This window comes from Haemaphysalis longicornis, unplaced genomic scaffold (genome assembly GCF_048455015.1).
Source record: "Haemaphysalis longicornis isolate Haplotype H1 unplaced genomic scaffold, Haemaphysalis longicornis Haplotype H1 scaffold_7, whole genome shotgun sequence".
NCBI classification, from domain to species: Eukaryota; Metazoa; Arthropoda; class Arachnida; order Ixodida; family Ixodidae; genus Haemaphysalis; species Haemaphysalis longicornis.
In genome coordinates this window covers 99,036,619-99,060,373 of record NW_027526422.1, presented here as the reverse complement: position 1 = coordinate 99,060,373, position 23,755 = coordinate 99,036,619, and the positions used below count along the sequence as shown (strand labels likewise).

The 23,755-nt window shown below is 48.9% G+C and overlaps 1 protein-coding gene across 1 annotated transcript; it reads right to left on the bottom strand.

Annotated features, from left to right (window-relative positions):
* Positions 1-12,813: 12,813 nt before the first annotated feature.
* Positions 12,814-16,039, bottom strand: LOC144146434 (uncharacterized). The gene is made up of 4 exons (XM_077678389.1): positions 15,500-16,039; positions 14,586-15,417; positions 13,718-14,240; positions 12,814-13,069 (listed from the first exon to the last, which is right to left on the bottom strand). The coding sequence occupies exons 1-4, from the start codon at positions 16,037-16,039 to the stop codon at positions 12,814-12,816; spliced, it is 2,151 nt and encodes a 716-aa protein (XP_077534515.1).
* Between the last annotated feature and the right edge of the window lie 7,716 nt (positions 16,040-23,755).

Sequence of the window (23,755 nt, the reverse complement as noted above, 5' to 3'; positions counted from 1 at the left end):
AGGGGACAAATTGACTTAAGTGAAGCAATTATTACTTACGAGCTGACCTAGCTGACCTGGCCATGGTTTAAGTGGCAACAGCGTGCAATGCTAAATTTTCTCCTCGCGATATGGTAACGCTTATTGCACATTGCGCCATCTGTTTAATGTTTCGCGAAGCGAGTTGCCAGGTGCCCATATGCCAGAAGTGTGCTTAGAGCTTTTACAAGCGCCCAAACCACCACTAATACATATATATATACATAAAAGATGCAGTCATTGTTGCCAGAGAGAGAGAGAGAGAACAACTTTATGTAGCCAAACAAAATTGCGGCGACTACGTGCCAGTGCTATTCGGCTACTTGAAGGTGATTTATAGCGCCATAATGAGGTGATCGTCATTTTTGTATTACTGCGGAATAAAGAAATCAAAGTCGTGAAAAAAATCCGCCATGATAAGAATATATATATATATATATATATATATATATATATATATATATATATATATATATATATAGCGAATCAGAATAGGAAATGAGGGGCTCGTTGAAAATAACACAGAAATAAGGGTTGGCAGTCGAGAAAACCTCGGAAAGCAAAGGGGAGGATGTGGTAGATCATTGAAACAGATTAAGAATTTGGAAAGAAAGAAAGAAAGTGAAGAAAAAATGCCCGCCAGGTGGGATCCGAACCCACGACCTCCAGAATACGGGTCTGGTGCGATATCGCACCAGACCGGTATTCTGGAGGTCGTGGGTTCGGATCCCACCTGGCGGGCATTTTTTCTTCACTTTCTTTCTTTCTTTCCAAATTCTTAATCTGTTTCAATGATCTACCACATCCTCCCCTTTGCTTTCCGAGGTTTTCTCCACTGCCAACCCTTATTTCTGTGTTATATATATATATATATATATATATAGATACGGGACGAGGGACTCGGTAAAGATACATATCAAGGTTGCAGTCGTCATTGCCAGTGCTATACGGCTTTTTTTTTTTTTTCGAAATATATAATAGGGCCGAATGACGTGTGCTTGTCACGTTTCTTTGATTCATTGATAAATAAGCGAAAATATAAGTCGAGAAAAAATCCGCCGTTTTCCGGGAGCGGGACTCGAACCCACATATCCGCATAACCGGTGCGGTGCGTTAACCAATTACGCTATCCCCACAGCGGCTTCTCTCTCGACTTTAAAGCGGGGGTTTATATTTACAAGAGCTCTGAGGCCGGTCAACTAGCGCCGCCCCTCGACTACCGCGGGAGACGTAGAACGTCTTCTTTCCCAGCGGCCGCCACGTAGAACGTGGTCGGAGGTCGGGGTTAGCAATTGGCATATCCGAACTGCTGGAGCCAGTGCCTCGTAATGCATGTAGCAGAACAGAGAGATACGGGACGAGGGACTCGGTAAAGATACATATCAAGGTTGCAGTCGTCATTGCCAGTGCTATTCGGCTTTTTTTTTTTCGAAATATATAATAGGGCCGAATGACGTGTGCTTGTCACGTTTCTTTGATTCATTGATAAATAAGCGAAAATATAAGTCGAGAAAAAATCCGCCGTTTTCCGGGAGCGGGACTCGAGCCCACATCTCCGCATAACCGGTGCGGTGCGTTAACCAATTACGCTATCCCCACAGCGGCTTCTCTCTCGACTTTAAAGCGGGGGTTTATATTTACAAGAGCTCTGAGGCCGGTCAACTAGCGCCGCCCCTCGACTACCGCGGGAGACGTAGAACGTCTTCTTTCCCAGCGGCCGCCACGTAGAACGTGGTCGGAGGTCGGGGTTAGCAATTGGCATATCCGAACTGCTGGAGCCAGTGCCTCGTAATGCATGTAGCAGAACAGAGAGATACGGGACGAGGGACTCGGTAAAGATACATATCAAGGTTGCAGTCGTCATTGCCAGTGCTATTCGGCTTTTTTTTTTTTTTTTTTCGAAATATATAATAGGGCCGAATGACGTGTGCTTGTCACGTTTCTTTGATTCATTGATAAATAAGCGAAAATATAAGTCGAGAAAAAATCCGCCGTTTTCCGGGAGCGGGACTCGAACCCACATCTCCGCATAACCGGTGCGGTGCGTTAACCAATTACGCTATCCCCACAGCGGCTTCTCTCTCGACTTTAAAGTGGGGGTTTATATTTACAAGAGCTCTGAGGCCGGTCAACTAGCGCCGCCCCTCGACTACCGCGGGAGACGTAGAACGTCTTCTTTCCCAGCGGCCGCCACGTAGAACGTGGTCGGAGGTCGGGGTTAGCAATTGGCATATCCGAACTGCTGGAGCCAGTGCCTCGTAATGCATGTAGCAGAACAGAGAGATACGGGACGAGGGACTCGGTAAAGATACATATCAAGGTTGCAGTCGTCATTGCCAGTGCTATTCGGCTTTTTTTTTTTTTCGAAATATATAATAGGGCCGAATGACGTGTGCTTGTCACGTTTCTTTGATTCATTGATAAATAAGCGAAAATATAAGTCGAGAAAAAATCCGCCGTTTTCCGGGAGCGGGACTCGAACCCACATCTCCGCATAACCGGTGCGGTGCGTTAACCAATTACGCTATCCCCACAGCGGCTTCTCTCTCGACTTTAAAGCGGGGGTTTATATTTACAAGAGCTCTGAGGCCGGTCAACTAGCGCCGCCCCTCGACTACCGCGGGAGACGTAGAACGTCTTCTTTCCCAGCGGCCGCCACGTAGAACGTGGTCGGAGGTCGGGGTTAGCAATTGGCATATCCGAACTGCTGGAGCCAGTGCCTCGTAATGCATGTAGCAGAACAGAGAGATACGGGACGAGGGACTCGGTAAAGATACATATCAAGGTTGCAGTCGTCATTGCCAGTGCTATTCGGCTTTTTTTTTTTCGAAATATATAATAGGGCCGAATGACGTGTGCTTGTCACGTTTCTTTGATTCATTGATAAATAAGCGAAAATATAAGTCGAGAAAAAATCCGCCGTTTTCCGGGAGCGGGACTCGAGCCCACATCTCCGCATAACCGGTGCGGTGCGTTAACCAATTACGCTATCCCCACAGCGGCTTCTCTCTCGACTTTAAAGCGGGGGTTTATATTTACAAGAGCTCTGAGGCCGGTCAACTAGCGCCGCCCCTCGACTACCGCGGGACACGTAGAACGTCTTCTTTCCCAGCGGCCGCCACGTAGAACGTGGTCGGAGGTCGGGGTTAGCAATTGGCATATCCGAACTGCTGGAGCCAGTGCCTCGTAATGCATGTAGCAGAACAGAGAGATACGGGACGAGGGACTCGGTAAAGATACATATCAAGGTTGCCGTCGTCATTGCCAGTGCTATTCGGCTTTCTTTTTTTTTTTCGAAATATATAATAGGGCCGAATGACGTGTGCTTGTCACGTTTCTTTGATTCATTGATAAATAAGCGAAAATATAAGTCGAGAAAAAATCCGCCGTTTTCCGGGAGCGGGACTCGAACCCACATCTCCGCATAACCGGTGCGGTGCGTTAACCAATTACGCTATCCCCACAGCGGCTTCTCTCTCGACTTTAAAGCGGGGGTTTATATTTACAAGAGCTCTGAGGCCGGTCAACTAGCGCCGCCCCTCGACTACCGCGGGAGACGTAGAACGTCTTCTTTCCCAGCGGCCGCCACGTAGAACGTGGTCGGAGGTCGGGGTTAGCAATTGGCATATCCGAACTGCTGGAGCCAGTGCCTCGTAATGCATGTAGCAGAACAGAGAGATACGGGACGAGGGACTCGGTAAAGATACATATCAAGGTTGCAGTCGTCATTGCCAGTGCTATACGGCTTTTTTTTTTTTTTTCGAAATATATAATAGGGCCGAATGACGTGTGCTTGTCACGTTTCTTTGATTCATTGATAAATAAGGGAAAATATAAGTCGAGAAAAAATCCGCCGTTTTCCGGGAGCGGGACTCGAGCCCACATCTCCGCATAACCGGTGCGGTGCGTTAACCAATTACGCTATCCCCACAGCGGCTTCTCTCTCGACTTTAAAGCGGGGGTTTATATTTACAAGAGCTCTGAGGCCGGTCAACTAGCGCCGCCCCTCGACTACCGCGGGAGACGTAGAACGTCTTCTTTCCCAGCGGCCGCCACGTAGAACGTGGTCGGAGGTCGGGGTTAGCAATTGGCATATCCGAACTGCTGGAGCCAGTGCCTCGTAATGCATGTAGCAGAACAGAGAGATACGGGACGAGGGACTCGGTAAAGATACATATCAAGGTTGCAGTCGTCATTGCCAGTGCTATTCGGCTTTTTTTTTTTTTTTTTCGAAATATATTATAGGTCCGAATGACGTGTGCTTGTCACGTTTCTTTGATTCATTGATAAATAAGCGAAAATATAAGTCGAGAAAAAATCCGCCGTTTTCCGGGAACGGGACTCGAACCCACATCTCCGCATAACCGGTGCGGTGCGTTAACCAATTACGCTATCCCCACAGCGGCTTCTCTCTCGACTTTAAAGCGGGGGTTTATATTTACAAGAGCTCTGAGGCCGGTCAACTAGCGCCGCCCCTCGACTACCTCGGGAGACGTAGAACGTCTTCTTTCCCAGCGGCCGCCACGTAGAACGTGGTCGGAGGTCGGGGTTAGCAATTGGCATATCCGAACTGCTGGAGAAGAAGACGTTCTACGTCTCCCGCGGTAGTCGAGGGGCGGCGCTAGTTGACCGGCCTCAGAGCTCTTGTAAATATAAACCCCCGCTTTAAAGTCGAGAGAGAAGCCGCTGTGGGGATAGCGTAATTGGTTAACGCACCGCACCGGTTATGCGGAGATGTGGGTTCGAGTCCCGCTCCCGGAAAACGGCGGATTTTTTCTCGACTTATATTTTCGCTTATTTATCAATGAATCAAAGAAACGTGACAAGCACACGTCATTCGGCCCTATTATATATTTTGAAAAAAAAAAAAAAAAAAGCCGAATAGCACTGGCAATGACGACTGCAACCTTGATATGTATCTTTACCGAGTCCCTCGTCCCGTATCTCTCTGTTCTGCTACATGCATTACGAGGCACTGGCTCCAGCAGTTCGGATATGCCAATTGCTAACCCCGACCTCCGACCACGTTCTACGTGGCGGCCGCTGGGAAAGAAGACGTTCTACGTCTCCCGCGGTAGTCGAGGGGCGGCGCTAGTTGACCGGCCTCAGAGCTCTTGTAAATATAAACCCCCGCTTTAAAGTCGAGAGAGAAGCCGCTGTGGGGATAGCGTAATTGGTTAACGCACCGCACCGGTTATGCGGAGATGTGGGTTCGAGTCCCGCTCCCGGAAAACGGCGGATTTTTTCTCGACTTATATTTTCGCTTATTTATCAATGAATCAAAGAAACGTGACAAGCACACGTCATTCGGCCCTATTATATATTTCGAAAAAAAAAAAAAAAAAAGCCGAATAGCACTGGCAATGACGACTGCAACCTTGATATGTATCTTTACCGAGTCCCTCGTCCCGTATCTCTCTGTTCTGCTACATGCATTACGAGGCACTGGCTCCAGCAGTTCGGATATGCCAATTGCTAACCCCGACCTCCGACCACGTTCTACGTGGCGGCCGCTGGGAAAGAAGACGTTCTACGTCTCCCGCGGTAGTCGAGGGGTGGCGCTAGTTGACCGGCCTCAGAGCTCTTGTAAATATAAACCCCCGCTTTAAAGTCGAGAGAGAAGCCGCTGTGGGGATAGCGTAATTGGTTAACGCACCGCACCGGTTATGCGGAGATGTGGGTTCGAGTCCCGCTCCCGGAAAACGGCGGATTTTTTCTCGACTTATATTTTCGCTTATTTATCAATGAATCAAAGAAACGTGACAAGCACACGTCATTCGGCCCTATTATATATTTCGAAAAAAAAAAAAAAAAAGCCGAATAGCACTGGCAATGACGACTGCAACCTTGATATGTATCTTTACCGAGTCCCTCGTCCCGTATCTCTCTGTTCTGCTACATGCATTACGAGGCACTGGCTCCAGCAGTTCGGATATGCCAATTGCTAACCCCGACCTCCGACCACGTTCTACGTGGCGGCCGCTGGGAAAGAAGACGTTCTACGTCTCCCGCGGTAGTCGAGGGGCGGCGCTAGTTGACCGGCCTCAGAGCTCTTGTAAATATAAACCCCCGCTTTAAAGTCGAGAGAGAAGCCGCTGTGGGGATAGCGTAATTGGTTAACGCACCGCACCGGTTATGCGGAGATGTGGGTTCGAGTCCCGCTCCCGGAAAACGGCGGATTTTTTCTCGACTTATATTTTCGCTTATTTATCAATGAATCAAAGAAACGTGACAAGCACACGTCATTCGGCCCTATTATATTTTTCGAAAAAAAAAAAAAAAGCCGAATAGCACTGGCAATGACGACTGCAACCTTGATATGTATCTTTACCGAGTCCCTCGTCCCGTATCTCTCTGTTCTGCTACATGCATTACGAGGCACTGGCTCCAGCAGTTCGGATATGCCAATTGCTAACCCCGACCTCCGACCACGTTCTACGTGGCGGCCGCTGGGAAAGAAGACGTTCTACGTCTCCCGCGGTAGTCGAGGGGCGGCGCTAGTTGACCGGCCTCAGAGCTCTTGTAAATATAAACCCCCGCTTTAAAGTCGAGAGAGAAGCCGCTGTGGGGATAGCGTAATTGGTTAACGCACCGCACCGGTTATGCGGAGATGTGGGTTCGAGTCCCGCTCCCGGAAAACGGCGGATTTTTTCTCGACTTATATTTTCGCTTATTTATCAATGAATCAAAGAAACGTGACAAGCACACGTCATTCGGCCCTATTATATATTTCGAAAAAAAAAAAAAAAGCCGAATAGCACTGGCAATGACGACTGCAACCTTGATATGTATCTTTACCGAGTCCCTCGTCCCGTATCTCTCTGTTCTGCTACATGCATTACGAGGCACTGGCTCCAGCAGTTCGGATATGCCAATTGCTAACCCCGACCTCCGACCACGTTCTACGTGGCGGCCGCTGGGAAAGAAGACGTTCTACGTCTCCCGCGGTAGTCGAGGGGTGGCGCTAGTTGACCGGCCTCAGAGCTCTTGTAAATATAAACCCCCGCTTTAAAGTCGAGAGAGAAGCCGCTGTGGGGATAGCGTAATTGGTTAACGCACCGCGCCGGTTATGCGGAGATGTGGGTTCGAGTCCCGCTCCCGGAAAACGGCGGATTTTTTCTCGACTTATATTTTCGCTTATTTATCAATGAATCAAAGAAACGTGACAAGCACACGTCATTCGGCCCTATTATATATTTCGAAAAAAAAAAAAAAAGCCGAATAGCACTGGCAATGACGACTGCAACCTTGATATGTATCTTTACCGAGTCCCTCGTCCCGTATCTCTCTGTTCTGCTACATGCATTACGAGGCACTGGCTCCAGCAGTTCGGATATGCCAATTGCTAACCCCGACCTCCGACCACGTTCTACGTGGCGGCCGCTGGGAAAGAAGACGTTCTACGTCTCCCGCGGTAGTCGAGGGGCGGCGCTAGTTGACCGGCCTCAGAGCTCTTGTAAATATAAACCCCCGCTTTAAAGTCGAGAGAGAAGCCGCTGGGGGGGTAGCGTAATTGGTTAACGCACCGCACCGGTTATGCGGAGATGTGGGTTCGAGTCCCGCTCCCGGAAAACGGCGGATTTTTTCTCGACTTATATTTTCGCTTATTTATCAATGAATCAAAGAAACGTGACAAGCACACGTCATTCGGCCCTATTATATATTTCGAAAAAAAAAAAAAGCCGAATAGCACTGGCAATGACGACTGCAACCTTGATATGTATCTTTACCGAGTCCCTCGTCCCGTATCTCTCTGTTCTGCTACATGCATTACGAGGCACTGGCTCCAGCAGTTCGGATATGCCAATTGCTAACCCCGACCTCCGACCACGTTCTACGTGGCGGCCGCTGGGAAAGAAGACGTTCTACGTCTCCCGCGGCAGTCGAGGGGCGGCGCTAGTTGACCGGCCTCAGAGCTCTTGTAAATATAAACCCCCGCTTTAAAGTCGAGAGAGAAGCCGCTGTGGGGATAGCGTAATTGGTTAACGCACCGCACCGGTTATGCGGAGATGTGGGTTCGAGTCCCGCTCCCGGAAAACGGCGGATTTTTTCTCGACTTATATTTTCGCTTATTTATCAATGAATCAAAGAAACGTGACAAGCACACGTCATTCGGCCCTATTATATATTTCGAAAAAAAAAAAAAAAAGCCGAATAGCACTGGCAATGACGACTGCAACCTTGATATGTATCTTTACCGAGTCCCTCGTCCCGTATCTCTCTGTTCTGCTACATGCATTACGAGGCACTGGCTCCAGCAGTTCGGATATGCCAATTGCTAACCCCGACCTCCGACCACGTTCTACGTGGCGGCCGCTGGGAAAGAAGACGTTCTACGTCTCCCGCGGTAGTCGAGGGGCGGCGCTAGTTGACCGGCCTCAGAGCTCTTGTAAATATAAACCCCCGCTTTAAAGTCGAGAGAGAAGCCGCTGTGGGGATAGCGTAATTGGTTAACGCACCGCACCGGTTATGCGGAGATGTGGGTTCGAGTCCCGCTCCCGGAAAACGGCGGATTTTTTCTCGACTTATATTTTCGCTTATTTATCAATGAATCAAAGAAACGTGACAAGCACACGTCATTCGGCCCTATTATATATTTCGAAAAAAAAAAAAAAAAAAAGCCGAATAGCACTGGCAATGACGACTGCAACCTTGATATGTATCTTTACCGAGTCCCTCGTCCCGTATCTCTCTGTTCTGCTACATGCATTACGAGGCACTGGCTCCAGCAGTTCGGATATGCCAATTGCTAACCCCGACCTCCGACCACGTTCTACGTGGCGGCCGCTGGGAAAGAAGACGTTCTACGTCTCCCGCGGTAGTCGAGGGGCGGCGCTAGTTGACCGGCCTCAGAGCTCTTGTAAATATAAACCCCCGCTTTAAAGTCGAGAGAGAAGCCGCTGTGGGGATAGCGTAATTGGTTAACGCACCGCACCGGTTATGCGGAGATGTGGGTTCGAGTCCCGCTCCCGGAAAACGGCGGATTTTTTCTCGACTTATATTTTCGCTTATTTATCAATGAATCAAAGAAACGTGACAAGCACATGTCATTCGGCCCTATTATATATTTCGAAAAAAAAAAAAAAAAGCCGAATAGCACTGGCAATGACGACTGCAACCTTGATATGTATATATATGTATATATATATATATATATATATATATATATATATATATATATATATATATATATATATATATATTAAGCCTTTAAAGCCACTAACCGATGCGCATTCCCTTTTCCACACCCCTCGATATCTAATCTATATTTTGACACGGGGAATTACTACGCGCTGCGACAAGAATCGCTATCCAAGGCCAGCAAAGCACTCCTCATTGTTGCCTCGACATTGCTGTCTGAATTTCGTGGGGCGAATACCATCGTGATGAAACAGCGTTGCGGCTATAGCAAAATGAAATACAGTCTCTCTTGTTTGTCAAGCAGGGTGTAGCGGAACCATCCACCACACACAACGGAAATTTAAATGGTATCAGGAAATAAACGTCTGAATATAACCAAAAGGCTCCATATAGCAGACAAGCCCAGCTACCTAATGTTTTTAGATTAGGTCAGTTGGCAAAAAGCGCGGCCTTACAAGCACCGCGGCGCGGGCCGGTGCTGTCGCCGACCAGGCGGTGGCGCTGCGGTAGCGTTGAGATTAGAGTTCCTGTATATAGCTCCCGCAGGGAGCTAAGAGTTGCGCGACCCTTTTCTACGCGCCGCCGTGATTGCGAAACTCCGGTTATCCATGCCGCGCAGAGAAGCCCCCACTACGGCTGCGCCGCAGCCGCCGACGCGGGCGGCACCGCAGGAATCCAGCGTAGCCGCCGTAAGGCGCCGCCGACCGAAGCGCCCCCACCACGCGTCGGCCGCCGTCGGAAGCGTGTCGGCGAGGCTCCTTCACTCGCGACGGGCGGCTTTCCCGCAGCAATCCGGATAACAAAGATGGCGGTCGGTCGCGCAACTCTTAGCTCCCTGCGGGAGCTATATACAGGAACTCTAGTTGAGATCGGTCTCGGCGCGTCGTCTGCTACTCCTTGCTTGGAAAGGCGCCGGTGAACGACCACCGCACACCTTTAATGTTCTTCTTTGACATGCGAAATCCAACTTCGCTCTACTCTTACGCTTTAGTGACAAGAGCTTTACATTTTTATCGACATTATAACGAGAAACAAGCTGTACTTAAGAAGAAAAAAAAGGCAAGGCAAACACTGCAGTCCGCTTGTCTTCGGCTGCTTCCCGTTCTATTTATTTATTTTTCCATTTAGTTTTTCCCCAGTACGGGATCCCTTATAGCTCAATAATGTTTAAAGCATACCCGAACACGTCTTACACTTTTGAAACTGCGAGAAAGCCTACAATAGTCAGCCATTTACTTGGAATCAAGAAAAGACGCCTCGACATTTTTCTTTATGCTGTGTAAGAAAATGCAGTAGGTACGTTTTCACAAGAACATATTTACAACCCCAACAAAACTGATCAATTGAGCCGAATGGAAACCAAGTGCTGACGTGCGCGCTCACGTTTCAGCGCTCAGCAAATTCTTGGTATTTTAACTGCGGACACGAAAAATTACGATTTGTTAAACAGCTTCGCTGTTAACAAAGAATATTGAACCAATTATTAAACCAGTGTTTTTTTTATTTCTTTGACAGGTATAAATGTGGTTTCTTAAAAGCAATAAACGTTTTTTCTCGGATGAGAACGTTTGTCGTACTGCTATTCGTTTTTGTTCGTTCGTAAATCTGATGGACTATCTGTTAGGGTCACAGAAACTTTCATTTATCTTCTTGTAGTCCTGATATGCCGATTTTTAAAAGCGTTTAGCCTGGTAGTTTTTCCGCTGAGTCATCGCTCATGCTGTCTTCTGCGTTGATTTTTTCTGCTCGTTTCTTTTTGCAATCTGCAGATAGGCAACACTTCTCAGTTTTGACTAGTCAGATTGATTTATAAGAGGTTTAACGCGCCGACACTTCACAGGTGATGAGGAGCGCCGTAGTGGAGGGCTCCGGATTAATTTTGACCACGCAGGAGATCTTTAACATGCGCTGAAATCTCGAACACACGGGTGTTTTCGCTTTCCGCCTCTATCAGAATAGCGGCTGCCGTGGGCGGGAATCGAACCCGAGTCCTTCCGCCCACTAGCACGGCGCCCTAGCCACCTCGCCGGGTTGGGATCTCATCTGACAGCACCGTGAATATGTTGTGCCACACACACTGCATGCCCTTTCACGGCAGTTGTTGCGGATGAAACGTCTGGAAACAGGTAACATTTGTTACAAGGGCTGATCTTTAGCAACAATGTAGCGAATAAATGTTGCTACATTCTTCTGTCTTGTCAGCTGGGGTTGAATATTCCCATTTTTATCGCTGTAGCTACACCGCGTAACAAGCAAACCTCTTGAATTAACTTCAACCGATAAGTGTTGCCCGACTACTGCACCCTTCTCAATCAGCACAATTGCACCCAGAATCTTCGAGCTTGTAGAGGATAACCTGGGTAGGCGAAGCCTTCACATTCTACTATTGAAATGTCGGACATTTGCTGAATTCCTGCATAACCGCGAACCACAGCTCAGTTCCCAATGTACGTGCTGACATCGGCGCTTTCTACACCACTCGCGCCACTTACGCCAGTTTCCTCGCGCAAAGACCCATCATTTTAGCAGGACGCAACATAGGTGGGAACCACTGTCATCCATTTGGGTAGTTTTCGGCATGACTTTGACGTCTTTGGTGGCGACAGATGCTCATGTATGTCAGGGAAAATACGGGGCGCCGCGCGGTCCCTCAGAGTCCACCTGCCTTACGGTATCCTTACAGTTTGACCATTCACGGCGTGTTCGTAACAGTTGACGATGTCTGAAGGCTCACAATGAATATGTCACAAACGTATGTTTACGGCGTAACCTTGAAGTTTTTCCGCGGAATCGCGCTTTCCCACGCCTTCAATCCGTCAGGACCCTTCGGCGCTTTGAAGAAAACCGCTGCACGGACTTGGCCGCTTCCGAAGCATACCCCGAACGGCAGCCCGGCGCGCAGCACGTCAACAAACCGCACCGACACTTCAGAGATCCACCAAAATATGTATGCGCGATAACAGCACAGAGCTAATACGTTAATATAGACGTGACGAACAGGCGAGCGCCAACAGCACAGCGTAAACACATGGCCGGGGCGAGCCTCGCTCCCCAAAACAGATCTCAACGCAACGCCAGCGCCACCTCTCGGAATGGCGACAAAATGGTACCGCCTCTCGAGGCGCAGTTTGCAAACTGACTTAATCTAAAAACGTTGCAGCTACCTGACGGTGACAGGAGAGAAGTATTTAGACCACTCCGGAATTTTGCGAAACTGAGAGACAGAGAACAACATCTTTATTGGCCGGCTAGAAGTTAATCAGGGGTACCAGCCTCCTGAAGGGGAGGCAGCGCCCTCGATTGCTGGCATTGGAGGGCTTCCAGAGCAAACTGGACGGCCCTTCGTTGGGAGTCAAAGTCTTCCTTGCACACCGCACGAGCAAGGTGAGGAGGAAGCACATCCGTGGGTTCCGGGGTCACTGAGCATGTCCATAGCATGTGCGCCATAGTAGCGCGATTAACACCACATAGCACACACACGTCACTGGGTTGTAGTTCGGGATGCACGTGTTTGGCCCACACCGGGGTCCATGTCGCGCGCACTTGTAGCTGTCTGAGGATCACTGCCTCTTGCCTAGAGAGGTTGGAGTGGGGACCTGGGTACCGTCTTCTGGTTTCTCTGAACCATCTCAGCACCTATCCGTATGTGTTAATCTAGGTGAAGTCTTCACCGTCGCTGTCGTAGTTTTCCGCAGGAGGGGGAGCCGGACAGGCGTTGCGTCTAGTGAGCGCACTCGCCATTCGGTCTGCGTCCTCATTGCGGTTCGCTTCGGGTCCTACCATACCCATGTGGGCTGGGAACAATTTGATGCACACGCCCGTCGATGATGGTCTTAGGGCCCCGCACACCCTCACTACACTCGGATGTACTTTGTTCTCGGCGAAGCGCAGGACTGCAGTCCGCGAGTCACTGAGGATGGTAGTGCAGTTGGGGTTGGAGAGGGCCAGCGCTATGGCTAACTCCTCTGCTTGCTCGGTGGTAGATGCCACGATGCTGCCGGCCGTATAGAGCTCGCCAGTGGTGGCGGCGATGACGGCGGTCGCGTAGGTGTTCTTGCGGTCCGGGTACCTAGCCACGTCGACGTAGAAGGCCCCGGTGTCGGTGGAATGAGTGGCCGTAAGCGCTCGGGCTCTGGCGAGCCTTCGTTCGTAATTCTCTTCTGGGTTCATGTGGCGGGGGAGGGGGGCGACGTGCAACTGTCGGAGTAGCTCCCGCGGAAGCGGCAGCCAGTCCCTACCCTCCTGCAGCCTCGATTGATACCCTAGCCTCTTCAGTATTGCCCGGCCTGTTCTAGTTTGTGCGAGACGCGTGAGCTGTGCTGTCTGTTGAGCTTCGACGATCTCACCTAGTGTGTTGTGCACGCCTAACCCTAGTAGCCGCTCGGTGTTGGTGTGATTATAGAGACCAAGTGCAGCTTTGTGCGCTTTGGGAATGAGTGCCTCTAATTTTCTGCGTTCTAGGTCGGTCCAATCATGGAAAGCCGCGACATAGGCCAGATGGCTGATGGCAAAGGATTGGACAAGCTTGAGCAGGTTGTGCTCTCTCATCCCGGCATACTTGGTTGAAATCTTCTTGATGAGACTGATGGCTCTTGAGACTTTGGAGTCCAATAGCTTTACTGTGTGACCGTTGTAACGAAGTTCCTCTATGTGGAGACCCAGAACACGCAGCGTGTGGACGCGTGGTATGGTAGTGCCGTCCTTTGTGCGGAGCTGTATGTCAGGCATGTGAGCGGCTCTGAACTTGCGGCGCGGCAGTAGCAGAAGTAGCTCTGACTTGGCCGGAGAGCATTGGAGACCCGTGTCTTCTAGGTGCTCTTCAACCACGTCGATGGCTTGTTGCAGGGACGCCTCAATCTCGCCGTCACTACCCCCGGCCATCCAGAGAGTGATATCGTCTGCGTATATGATGTGTTTGACCTTCGGGAGGGCACGTAGGCGTTCGGCCATTCCAATCATGACCAGGTTGAACAGTGTCGGCGAGATCACGGCCCCCTGCGGTGTGCCCGTACTCCCCAGTTTCTTGGTTGGTAGTTCCAGATCCCCTGCCACGATGGTGGTGGTGCGGTCGGTTAGGAAGTCTTTGATATAATGGAACGTGCGTTCTCCCATGTTGAGGCGCGATACTTGTTGTAAGATTGCCGAGTGGTGGATGTTGTCAAACGCACTCTTCAGGTCGAGGCCAAGTATCGCACGGTTATTCATTGGGCTTGTGGTCGTGGATGGTCTGTCAATGACTTCATGTTTGATGAGGAGCATGGCGTCTTGAGTGCTCAGTCCCACCCGGAAGCCCAGCATGGTGTCCGGGTAGAGACCGTTCTCTTCTAGATAATCTTGCCATCGGTTGAGCAGCACGTGTTCGAGGACTTTCCCGACACAGGATGTTAGGGATATCGGACGAAGGTTCTCGATACTCGGTGGTTTGCCTGGCTTTGGGATGAGGACCGTTCGTGCCTCCTTCCACTTGGGGGGCAGCGTGCCACTGCGCCAGCGTTCGTTGAAGAACTTGGTCAGTGCCGTAATTGCCCCGTCGCTGAGGTTGCGGAGCGCCTTGTTTGAGACTCCGTCGGGTCCTGCCGCAGATTTGCTGTTGATCTTTTGGTGTATTGCCCGTACTTCCCATTCCTCAATGTCTGCGTCGAGCTTGGGGTTGGCATCCCCCGTGTAGCTCGGAAGAGGAGAGGGTGGCGTTGCTGGTAAGTACTTGTCGTTGAGGCGCTTACAGACCTCTTCGTCCCCCAACTCCTTCCGTGCCTTGAGCAGGGTGCGTGCCAGGGTGTACTGTTGTGTGCCTTTGGTCTGGCTATCATCCAGCAAGTGGAGGAGTAACCGCCACGCACGGCTCTTGTGGATCTGACCATTAGCCTCTTGGCAGATTGCATGCCATTGTTGGCGACATAGCACAGCACAGTGCTTCTCGATTTCGCGGTTGAGCAGGGCGATGCGCTTGCGGAGTTTACGGTTATGACGCTGCTTCTTCCATCTCTTCTTCAGTGAGTCTCTGGCTTCGAGTAGGTGTGCTAACCGGCTGTCCATGTTTGGCATGTCCTCGTCGGTCTCTATCTCTGTAGTAGCCTGCTGTGCTTCGGTGAGAAGTGCCTCTGTCCACTCTTCGATGTCGTCGATGTGACTGGGTATGGTCTCAAGGCTGGCACGGAACTTGTTCCAGTCCGTGAGCTTTTGCTTGCGTGGAGGAGCAGCATGACAGTTGAGAGGGATGATGATCTCTATGATGCAGTGGTCGCTGCCAAGTGTTTCCTGGGTGTTACGCCACCGCACCTTCGTAATGTTGCTGAATGCAAGGTCTGGGTTGGAGTCCCGCTGTACTGATGTGCCATGCCTCGTATGGGGTGGATATATCGTTGATGAGGTGATAATCGGCGTTCTGGGTCTCCTCCAGGAGATTCCGGCCCTTCGCAGTCGTGCGCTGGTATCCCCATGTAGTGTGTTGGGCGTTGAAGTCGCCACAGATGAGTGTAGTATTGTCTTTCGCCAGCTGCTTGATCTTGCGGATGAGGGTACCGTATCGTTGTGATGAATACTTGGGTTTGGTGTAGATGTTCGTGATGTAAATGTGCTCTTTATGCCTCTTGCCCCTCTTGCTGACGACCACCTCGATCGTGAGATGCTCCGTATTCGTCGTGTGCTTGAGGTCGTGTTCTAGGTAGACTAGTCCCTTCTTCACCAGGGTGCATACTCCTCCCCTGACCCGTGCCCACTTCTCTGTGGACTTGGGGACTGAACTGGCGTAGGAGCGGTACCCTGGTATGTTCGGGGAGGCTTCACAGTGTGTTTCCTGCAGGTGGATGATTTCCGGCTGTTTTGTAGCATGCTTGATAGTTTGGATGAGTGCTGCCTTCTTGCCGTGAATCCCGTTCATGTTCCATTGCCATACCGTAAATTCTGTCGGTGGTGTCGAGGCCATCATAGATGGTTGTCTGGACGGTGTTGTGATGCCAGGCAAAGCTTCTGGAGTGTTTCCTGTATTTGGGAGAGAATCTTCTCTATGTTGGAGACGCGGACAACAAGGTCTGCCACTGTTGCTTCCAGGGTCGACAGCCTCTTGTTGGTAGATTCGACGTGTTGATTATGAGCCTCTTCTAGCCACGTAATCCTTTCCTCCGCACTCCGGCTGGTGCGTCTATTGGTCAGGAGGGCCCTTCGCTTCACTCTAGGTTCCAGCTCAACACTTAGGGTGCCGTCTTGCTTTTCGTCGTTGGTTGTGTTACACGCTGTGGGGGGGCTGTGCTCTGGTTGATCTTCTACTATGGGTTCCGGATCTTCCTCTTGCGGGGGTGATGGTAGTTGCATGACAGAAGGTTGTGGTGCCTGCTTGTGGTCGCTGATCAGGAGCAGTTCGAATTTGCGATTCATCTCTTCCATCCTTTCCCGCAATCTCGCGTTCTCCCCGCGCATTTGTTGTAGTTCCGTCTCGAGTTGCTTAACTCTAGAATCCGCGGCGGTGTTGTTAGGGCTGGATTGCCGAGAAGTTGGCCCAGCAGCCACCGTGGCCCATGCCTTGCCTTCGCGTTGCATTGTCTGGCGGTTCACATTGTTCGCCGCTCCGCTGCTAGCATTTGCCTTGACGTCACCATTGATGTTCGTCCTCTGTGTATTAGCGCGCGCTCTTGGCTGCAGTTGCGGGAAATTTTCCATGGTCGGCGGCGGCAGCTGTTTCACCGCTCCCGACCTTTGCCGCTCTTTTTGCCAACGTCGTTGTGTTACGACATGAGGTGTCTTATAACGGTTGCGGCAGCCCATGGTTCCAGTGGGGTGAGCCCCGTTGCAGAGCTTGCATCGGGGTTTGCACGTGGCTTCGTGCGTTAGGCCTGGGTTAGGCTCCCCGCACGCAAAACACACTTTGGTCTCCGGGAAGGGGCACACATCTGCTCGGTGTCCCAGTTTACGGCAGCAGCGGCAAACTTCGTGGTGTTGCCTATCGAGGCCACATTTCACTATCATGGCTCCATATTTGACTGTGTTGGGGACCTTAGTACCTTCGAAAGCGACAATAATTGTCGTGGTGTTACCTATTCTGTGGGCCTCTAGGGCGAGCGGATTCGCCTCGTTAACGATATTGGCCTGGCGGTCTTGGTGCGTTTCGGAGAGGTCGATACCCCTGATAACTCCTTTCGTAGTTCCATTAGGTGCGGAGACGTACGCAAAGGTCTCATGCACGGTGTTACCGATCTGCAGCTGCTTGATTTGAACATATTTGCGAGCGTGGTCCTCACTGGGCGTGCTGATTATGATAATATTCTGAGTGGGATTAGTACATATGGTGTCTATTCTAGACTCCTGCATGGTGATTCCTACAGCTGAGAAGATGGCCGTCATGAGGCGAGTGGCCTCCATCCTAGCTACATGTAGCCCTCCACGTGGTCGGATTATAATCTTAATGTCTTCTCTCGGTATCGAAACGGGCATGCGAGATGCCTTGCTGATTTTGGCGGTAACCTGCTTTACGAAACGCGAGGTGCGTGTAGGCTGCGAGGCTGCGGAGGTAAGGACTGGCTTACCTGTGGGTTCCTCGGCATGCCGGCGTTGTAACTTCTTGCCAGCTGTAATCCAGCCGTCGTTGTCCGTAGGTGAGGCGTCTTCGCCCGCTACGATGGCGAGCGTCCGGCCGTCTTCGTGATTTAGCATAATCGTTGCTGCAGTAGGGTCCGTGCTCGTGTACATAGTGGGTCCCTCAAACTCCATGTCCGCCGCGGCGTCGGCAGCCGGAGCGAACGAATTTGAAGCGTCTGCCATGAAGGCCGACGATGAGGAGCTGGGCGCCGGAGCCGGAGGTGCGCGACGCGCCCATGCACAGCCAGGCGCACGTGATCAGGCCGGTGCGGCGAGGAGCTGGTGGAACCGAGCTTGCGCTGAAGGTCAGAGTTAGCTCCGCGGCGGCGTGGTCGCGAGAGAAAGATGTTTCTCCCGGGCATAAAAATCACGGGAGAGTCAGGGAACTCACTTTTCAGGGTCCCAGAAGGTTAAAATTCGTTGAGGTGGTTCAGTTGTCCGGTGTAGAGGTGCACTAATTGAAACATGGTTTGTTCGGAGCTGATGCGAAGGGCGTTCGAACAGCTCGTCCACCTGTTGGCGAGTCTTGCGAAACTGAAAATTGAATTTGATGCAGGAACAAATATTGCAAAGCCAAGTCGAGAGTTTTCTTGCGTTTGCAGGAGTACAATTGGGATTCTATTGTTACTATGCTCGCACTTATAATTCCATGCTTATCGACATTCATGGGTGCTGCTTAAAAATAAAATTTGTTCACAATTTTTCCTCGAAACTTCTGAAATCATTTCAAATAAAATGCTGGAACGGTTTATGTGTCTCTTACAAGCTCTTTTTTTCAGTAGTGAATTGGTTAACTGCGATTTGTACCTCCTTTTCTGTCTCCTTACAGCGTACTGGAAAAATGAAGAGGGTAAGTTCCGGAACAATGGACAGTTTCTTCAGTCCAGTGGTGAAGAAGTCTCTCCATGATACTGTTCAAACCCAGTCATGCTGAAATATTCTGCCCCCCCTCCCCCCCCCTACCTCTTTTGTTACATCTAGATCAGAATGATGCAAATGGTGACGGCACGCAGGATGCCGAATTCGAAATCGAACGATGGGGCTTGACACCGTCGACACACTAAAAGCCGATGCACTTCCTGAGGGTAGGTTTATTGTACATTAAAAGCTTTGCAGAAGAATAGAGGATATCTTAACTAAAAGGCATTTTCTGGAGTCCTATTGGACTCCGCCAGAAAGGTATAGCTGCTCACACTCTCCGTCAAAAAAAAAGGGAGGGGGAGCAGAAAAGAGAAGACATTTGAGCCACTCATATCTGCTTAAATGTAAACGAATTGTTGTGTCGCACTGTCAAGGAATTATTTGTTGTAGGAGCCTACTAAAAAAATGTTTCACTACAAAAAGAATGCCCGTCACATGATTTCGAACATTTCTCGAATGTAGGGGGCTGTGAAAAAATGTTCCACTTCAAAAAGAACGTTGTGGCATCCGTTCTGAAGTAGAACATTTTTTTTTCGCTGTATGTGTTGCTTTTCGAGATTTGTGTTTTCGTTGATTAATTGGGGCTGTCGACTGTTTCGATGTTGTCGTGTGGTTATTTTCAACAGGCGATATTGTTGTGTAGCTTTCTTGCTCTCTACTATGCATGTATTAGTTGTAATTTCCTATGTTATTCTTTACGTTTTCTCCATGACTCCTACGCTTTACTTTACTTCCCTGTCTAGTTAGCTCAGCAAGGCTTTTAGAGGCGTGCTGTGCTGATTAATGCTGCCTATACTATCTTACTACATTCAGCTGGTGTTCATATTTGTAGCCGCAAATATCCAGATTCCTGTCGAGGAGGCTGCTAGATCCTCACGGCTCTTGGGTGACGCTTAAGATTACCACCTTCGTTCAATAAGGGCTCCCCCTCTCGCTGCCTTTTTAGTTTTTAGGGCTACTGAAAGGTTGAAAGGTTTAACCATACCCACCAGTCTTAACAGATGATTTTAAAACTGGTCACATGGTGGTCTGCAATATGTTGCTGACAGGTACAATAAGACATGCAATTGACAACAAATCATGAAATTTTGGTTGCAGGCGCGCGGTTAGTTGTGTCCCCACCCCCCTACCTCCGAATAGGCACGTGGATTGCCCCTGGAGGCGCTTCGGTGCAGCTCACGTCACCCGGCCAGTTCCGGCTGGTTTCGGTGCGGTTTAAGCCACGACGGCGCATGGACACCCATGAAGCGGGAAGCACTTGCAGCAAAAGCAAAGTTTTCTCTCTGCCCGCATGCAGAAGGCGTGTTTTTCGACGAATGAGAATATGAATATCGAAATATAGAATACCGACAATGTAAATGTCAGACGGCATTTTTTTCCGTGCATCGGTGCATCCGAATGAAAATATTAAAGCACGGGAATGCAAAGGTCATTATGCCATCGTTGATTGTGTGACACGACCATTACCCCACAAGCAATTATTTTGACAAATTAACCTTCAGATATTCCGTATGAAGCTGGGAGGAATACCGTTAGCTGGTCCTACAATGCTACTAATAAATTACTCAATAAACGTCGCATTGTTGGTGTGTCCTGTTCTAATTTTGCACCTACAAGCGAATACTGTTGCAGTGCTCGAAAGTTAGGTTCCCGGGTCACCATTCTTCACTATTAACAAAGAGGAGCTGACATGTTACCTAACTACCTAATCAAATAACACTAACTCGGCAAACATGATTGCTTGGCGCAGCCATAAAAAATACAAATAAATTTTCCTGAACGCCAAAACCGTTTTTTTTCCTTCAACCATCGCGCAAGAAATTTGTTTCCGCAAATACGATGGAACCAATTTTCCAACGGAGCACAAGAAGAAGCCACTTCTTGGTGGTCGATCGGGCCGTCCTGTCAAATTTCCCATACACGCTGCATAGTCAAAAATAAAAACAAAAGCCCAATAGTGTACGTTTGTAGTTATGCACACTGTATCTTTTCTGATCCCGCATTTCTTTACACCGCGATTTTATTTTTTCGCTTAATAACTATGGTGCGTTATGTACGGGTAATACCTACAGCTCCCCTCTTGTCTCAGTAATACGATACATATTTAGCCAAAACAGAAATTATACACCCATAATTCTTGCAGAGACGCCGAAGCACCGCTGCAAGCCAACAGCCTGGTAAGAAACCGTCGGCAACAACTTTAGGAAAGGAAGGCAAAATTTTTCTTACAACCATGCCACACTCTGCACATGTATAAGTCTAGTCTATTTTTGATCGCCGTTGATGTATCAAGATTGCCTGTTTTTACCGCAAATTTTCTGGGAACATCCCTGGTGTCTCGTTCAATAGGTTAAAAAATTCTAATTTATTTGCTGTTTTTCTTTGAAGTTGTTATCCCTTGTAACCATCTTGAAACTGAAGTTATGTAGCTTAAATAACCCCTTTGTTTTTGACTACTTATATTTTGCTTTTGTTTCCCGGTCTTGGTTTTGTTCTTTTGTCCAAGTGTCCTTGAGTTATGCTACTTATGCAATATGAACTCTATGCTGATGTTTTCTGCTCTGAATAATGTTCTGTTTTTGCTAATACCCGAGGTCCCCATTTAGTCTCCGACTAAATTCCTTATTATGCATATAAATTTGTCCAGTAATTCCTTAGCGGAAACAAAACAACTGATATTGCTCCACGCATCACCTCTTTAGGTGGCCAACTCACACCACGCAGAAAAATAGTTCGGCGGTCTCGTCAACAGTTCATTTGGGCGTGGAAGCGCATTCCCATTCCATATCCCATCGGGGCCCATGACGGGGAGCGGCATCAAGTCAAATCAAGTGTTAATTTGAACATTACTAACAGCAGAACTTCTATGGGCGTGATTGAACATATATCCATGTGCGTCTTATGCTCTGTTTAAACGGCCACGGTCATGGTAGTTTTGTTTAGTTTTTCTTGCAAAGGTTTTGTTCCTGGCTAGCAATGGCACGTACCAGGTCCAAACACCCCAGGCTCCAGCTTTGTTGTTTGCTTTTTAAATGTTTTTTAGTTCAAACATATTCTTGTTTATTACGCATGATATCAATGTTGGCGCATGTCTGATTAACAAACAAAATTTTGCTTTGTTTGGTCCCTTTAGTCAGTTTCATCTCTTGTTTTGTACTTTTCAGTGGTCCGGTCTCTTTTATGCCTGTTTCGGCTACATCTATTCAATATTCCTGGACTGTAGGAGGATTGTATCCATGGTGGGTGTTTCTGGTTCTGAATGTTTTTATTTTGGATGGTTTGGTCCTGTTAGGTCGGTTTCAATACACCCGTAGCCAGTTGAGCGAAAGCTAGCTGCGCTAAAGCACATGTGCGTTATTGCTTTTAAATATCTGAGGTTGTTTTGCTCGTTATAGGTTTCCTTTGATTTTTATTATTTGATTTGCTTCCGGTAGGTTCCTGCTGTCGTACGGTACCATGCAAGCTCTACTCCCTACAAGGTATGGAGTGTGAATACGCGGGCCGGAGAAGCACGCACTGCTGCCATCTGAGAGCAAGGATCGTTGAAATTTACTTATCACTGTTGCCGACGTGACATACCGAAACTGGTATGTCGACGTTAATTAGAGTCCTCTCGTCGCTAGCTCTCAAATTAACCCGTGCCGCCTGCGACTTCTCACTGAAGAGAGAGGAGGCGTCATGAAGGCAGTTCGTCAACCCTGCGTCAGCCCGGAACCTGCAACTCTGAATGCAACTCGACCGCGGCAGGAAAAAGAGGCTAGTTCCTCTGCGCGAATCGTGGAATCGGTAAAGCCTGCTTTCTTCTCGCTCCGTAGCCCTTCGCAGCACTCCGCTCTCGAAAGCCTGTTCCGTAGGGCCTCGTCCACGAAGCGGACCGCTACGGACGACCGTTTTCTTTTGCATCCAGGAACTGCCCTCCAGCAGCAGCATGCGAGCATCTGCGCCACCCAAAGAGAGCGCTGTGATTGATTCATCATGTGATTGTGCTTGTTTGTTTACTTTCAACCAGCTGTTGTGAAAATGTGAGAAAATAAATTGGTTTAATATATGCATTTGCCATACGCCAATGGCAGGAATGTCGGCCTCGACAGGCGTGATCATCCAGCAGCCGCAATGTTCGTGTAGAAGCAAGCGCATTCGAGCGCTGTCCAAAGATAAACGGGATACTGCACCGGTGATCGGGTATTGAAGCAGAGGCGGCACAAACTCGATCACTCCCACTTTTCCGGACGTCAGTGGCAGGATAATTCTTATTCTGTGGCATAAACCTTCACGCAGCGACGTAACGTGCGCCTCCGTTGCAGCCCCCGATGATTACGAGCATATAATTAACTCTAGGTTAGGACATCGACGTTTGTATGAGGTCTGTGCCTGTAGCGGACCATTTGCTTTGTGAATTAGAGTGAGCCGCTTGCATGTTATGTTCTTGCAAGTATAAATTCTGGTACGCAGATAGCGGCACCATAGTTTTGTACACTAACATAAGTGTACCCGTTCACATTTAGGTACATTTTATAGACCGGCTGTGTTTTTATTTATTCTACGATTAAGATATCTCTGCTCCCTTAATAACGTGGCACAACTACCGCAGCCAGCGACCATTTGCAACTTCCAAAAACACGATTCGTTCACTCGACTGGCGCCGCAGTGTTAAATATTTTAATACCCTTTGCCGACTTTTACAACATCCTTTGCGGTCCACAGCACATTTTTTGTTTTGGGTAACTACATGAAGGTCGTTATCCGTATAATTAGTTATCCACAGAAAATAAATTGCACAGGCAGAACATCAAAAAACGCCTTTTTGTTTTGTCTATTGTTGCCAATTTACAGCACAGTTTCCAATTAATTATGCCGATTGCAAAAACACGAAATTATATTCGTTAATATTAAACAATATCTTGAAACCTGGTGAGAATGATTTAAAAAACAAGTACGCATTGACTATATGATGCCCACACCTGCATAGATGAGGTATTCGTAAGCTAAGTATGGGAGTTTTTTTTGTCACTCACACGTGCAGATCATGTGAATTACTCTCTTATTGGGTCAATCTGTCATTTGGCCAAACTATTAATTGAAAATTTTGTTTACAAACTGCCTA